Source organism: Eurypyga helias, unplaced genomic scaffold (genome assembly GCF_000690775.1).
Source record: "Eurypyga helias isolate BGI_N326 unplaced genomic scaffold, ASM69077v1 scaffold8752, whole genome shotgun sequence".
In the NCBI taxonomy this organism is placed as follows: Eukaryota; Metazoa; Chordata; class Aves; order Eurypygiformes; family Eurypygidae; genus Eurypyga; species Eurypyga helias.
The window spans coordinates 1-3,611 of NW_010236549.1; the positions used below are offsets into that span (position 1 = coordinate 1).

The window sequence follows — 3,611 nt, forward strand, 5'->3', positions numbered from 1 at the left end:
CTCGGGGGTAGCCCCTGCCCCTGCCAGGGTTATGCCAGCCCTTCGGCTGCCCCTCCTGCAGAACCGTCTGCGCGGGGAAGCCGCCGTCACCCCCACCGAGGCGTAGCTGCAGGGGTGACAGGGTGACGGGCACTCCAGCACCCTGCGCCCAGCCGCAGCTCAACCCTTTCCTTCTGCCGCAGGTCTGGGCCACGCTCCGCTGGGGTCCCACCCGCCTGCAGCCAGCGCTGCCCACCCCAGGAGCAAGCGATGCTCCTGCAACAGCTGGCTGGATAAGGAATGCATTTACTTTTGTCACCTGGACATCATCTGGGTCAACACACCAGGGTGAGCATGAACGTGGCTTTCTGGGGCGGGGGAGTGGTGCTGTTTATGAGTGACTGTACTTTCTGATCAAGGATGGGGTTTGGTGAGGGGAAGGTGGTAAGGGTCCCAGTGCGGTGAGGCTCTTGTAGCACCTGCTGCAGTGAGCACTGCAAGTCCAGTCCCATCCAACATCTAGAAAGGGACAACCTGTGCTTCCTCTCAGGAGCTTCAGTGGTACCCACAGAGAAGGGGGGTGAAAGCACAGGGTGCTGCGTCCCCATGGGTTCATCTTTTTCTGCCGTCTGTATCTCTGCAAGCCAAAAGCAACACCAAGATGTTACAGCTGCAAGTCAGAAAGTTACGCTACCCGCTTGTGAACTAGCCCTGACTGCTGGTACTGTTAATGAGACAGTGGTGGGCCGGCTCTGAAGTCCTGCAGCTGCCAAGTCCTGCCCTCAGGAATGCTAAAGCAGCTTTCCTAGCAGTTTCAGGCCAATGGCCATCACACTGTAGCAAAACACATGTACTCAGGTGTGGTTATAATCATGCTTGCTAACGTGCAATTACAACTCGCTGCTTGCTCAGAGAATAGTTGCAGTAGCTGCCAATCCTAAACCCTCTGGGAGAGTAGATTGCGATCAAAGATGGAGCGGGAATGTGCAAACAGCTCTGAAAGCATGCTGTGATCAGAAGAACCTGTTATGGCCCCAAGACATCTTCATTTGTACTATGTCCTGTGTGTATAGGAGGGGGGGAGGGGGGAAGCCCTGACATCTCCGTGCTTGAGAAACTGGCTGCTTGCTGCTGGTGCACTGGGGCAACCATGCTCCTTCTGTGATTTGCCACCCAGGTGAGCTGCCAGCTCGCCCAGCCTAAGTGGCGACCCTTGCACGGGCGCCTGGGCTGCTGCAGGGGGAGAAGATTCCACTCGTAACCCAGCACACACTGGCACAGCAATCTCTCTGGGAGGGGTAGGGTGGGGAAAACAGGAGGTGGGAGAGGAGCTGGAGTTTAAAGGCTTAGATGTATCAGCGACCTTTTCACCTTATGTCTATAGATGAGTCTTTTATTATCCTGGCACTGGCTTGGCTGCCTCCCAGGACTCTGTTATAAACCTGTTGGCTAATAAAACGTTAGTTGCATAGCTGATTTCTTTTGTTTTTAACAGACACACCGCTCCCTATGGCTTGGGAAGCCCGCCAAGGCGGCGCAAGAGATCGCTCAGCAGGTGCGAGTGCTCACACTCGAGGGACAGGATCTGTGCCACCTTCTGCCAGGTGAAGCCTGGGTAAGTCAAGGGGGTCCTGGGGATGTCCCTGGGGACTGCTGGGTGAGGGTGCAAGCAGACAGACAGTGCTTAGGAGCTGCAGTAACTCCACAGCCTCCCCGGGGAGGGTTGTGCAGCAATTTGCGAACAGCTGGAACTTGTCTAGTGGCTTTCATACCCCTCCCAAGAGGCCCTGGCAAATTGTCACTAGGATGTTTTTGTTGTACAATAGTCTCTTCACTGGCTGATACGAAACAAAGTTAGCTCCATCCCTCCTGCTGCCAGCAGGCTGAGGAAGTGCTAGGTGGGAAGGGAGGAGCTGGCAGCACACTGGGAGAGGGACAAGGGGAGGGTGTGAAGCTTTGGGACACCAGTGTCTCCTTCATGGCTCATGTGGAAGAGCCTGCAGGACAGAAGGACTGCTGTAAGCTGGGACTCCAAAGTCAAATATCTTCTGTAGCCAGCTCATTTTATAGGGCACGTGGGCTCTTAGTTGTCTTGCTTCAGCCAGCAGCATAGAGTGCTTATACTGTGGGGAGGTAGGGAGCAAAGTCATTGTAGAGATCTGTCATTAATTTCATGGCAAGGCAATAGTTAAAATTCCCAGTCATTAAATATGGCTGTTAATAGAGTGAGGTTGAACAGAATAGGATAGCAGTAAAAGTGAGCTATGAATAGCTCTCAAATAGCTGCAATTAACCCTTCAAAAGCATGCATTCAACTGTCGTAGTCTGTCACTGGTGACATTAGAGCAACACTTCCCCTGGTACTTACCATAGCGTGGCTGGATGAGAGTTGTTAATGCATCTCCTTTTGCTCATTAGGTACCTGCAGAGTCTGAAGCTCCCAGTGACCTCTGGAGCATCAATGAAGTCTCTGGAGAGCGGTGGCATGAGGCCTTCCCACCGTGGCCTGCTGAGAGCTCTCAGGTAGGCATGCCACTTAAACCCATTCTTGAAGGTCCCTCATAAGCACTTTAAAATCTGTGGCTGTGACCCCAGACTGCAGTTATCACTTGGAATTGACCTGACTTCCTACTCTTGTCTCCCTTTAAATGAGTAGAGTTGACTATTTCTGCTCTCTGTAGAACTGGAGGCTAACAGCTGAGGGAACCAGGGTTGCTTGTGGCCTTCCAAAACTAGAGGAATATTATATACAGTGTGATTCTTGACTGGAGTGGGAAGTTCCTCTGATATGGGACAGGAAAAGGGGTGATGTACAAGAAGGGGAGAAGGGATGGCATCATGTAGGAAAAGGATTGATTTGGCAGCAACTTTGGACTAAAGGAAACAGCTTTTCTCACATCCCATCAGTGAGTTGTGGAACTCACTGCTGGAAGAAACTGTGGATTCCAAGAGTGTAAATGAGTTAAAGGCAGTTGGCAAGAGGGTTGGTTTGTTGCTGGCACTTAAATTGGATGCTATGGGAACACTTTCTGAAAGGCAGACCTGGGGGAGCATTGCTTAGGTCATGTCCTGCTGCAAGACCCCTGAATCCCCTGCCACCAGCCACTGTTGGAAAGGGGATGTTGGGTCAGATGGATCTTTGCTGTGGCTTGCTACAGCTGCAGCTAGAAATTCCCCTCTTCCTTCCCCTATCTTCTACTTCAAAATAAATCTTGGTGGGGGCTAGATAATGTCATAGTACAGGCTGTTGCTGAGTAGTGGGGAAATGGACATCAAGAATGAACATCGTGTCTCTTCTGTTTACAGGGATCTTGCCTTCTCCGGTCTGCGGTTCCACCGTTCCCAGAGGAATGCACAGCCAACAGTTTTGCCTTGGAAGAAAAACATCTGGAAGAAGAAGAGATAAGACATGCATACCAAGTTCACCAGAAGAATTTGGAGTCCTGTGGGTGCCACTAACTCCACTGTCGGTAGTTAGAGCTGAAGGAAAGGCCATGAGTGGAAGGGGAAAGAAGTGGAAGTCTCCATGCTCCTGTTGTGTGAACCAGTACTGCATGCACTCCAGAGACTGTTGTAAAGGGAAAACTGTCTCTCTATACAGTCATAGATATGTCGTGGAGCTGAATTGTGCC

The 3,611-nt window shown here is 51.6% G+C and overlaps 1 protein-coding gene across 1 annotated transcript; it reads left to right on the forward strand.

The window, feature by feature from the left end:
- Positions 1-182: 182 nt before the first annotated feature.
- EDN2 (endothelin 2) lies at positions 183-3,385 on the forward strand (the record flags this gene model as incomplete). The annotated part of the gene is made up of 4 exons (XM_010147122.1): positions 183-327; positions 1,475-1,594; positions 2,398-2,502; positions 3,286-3,385. Coding segments are annotated over 4 exons (470 nt in total), but the record flags the coding sequence as incomplete, so codon positions are not given.
- Between the last annotated feature and the right edge of the window lie 226 nt (positions 3,386-3,611).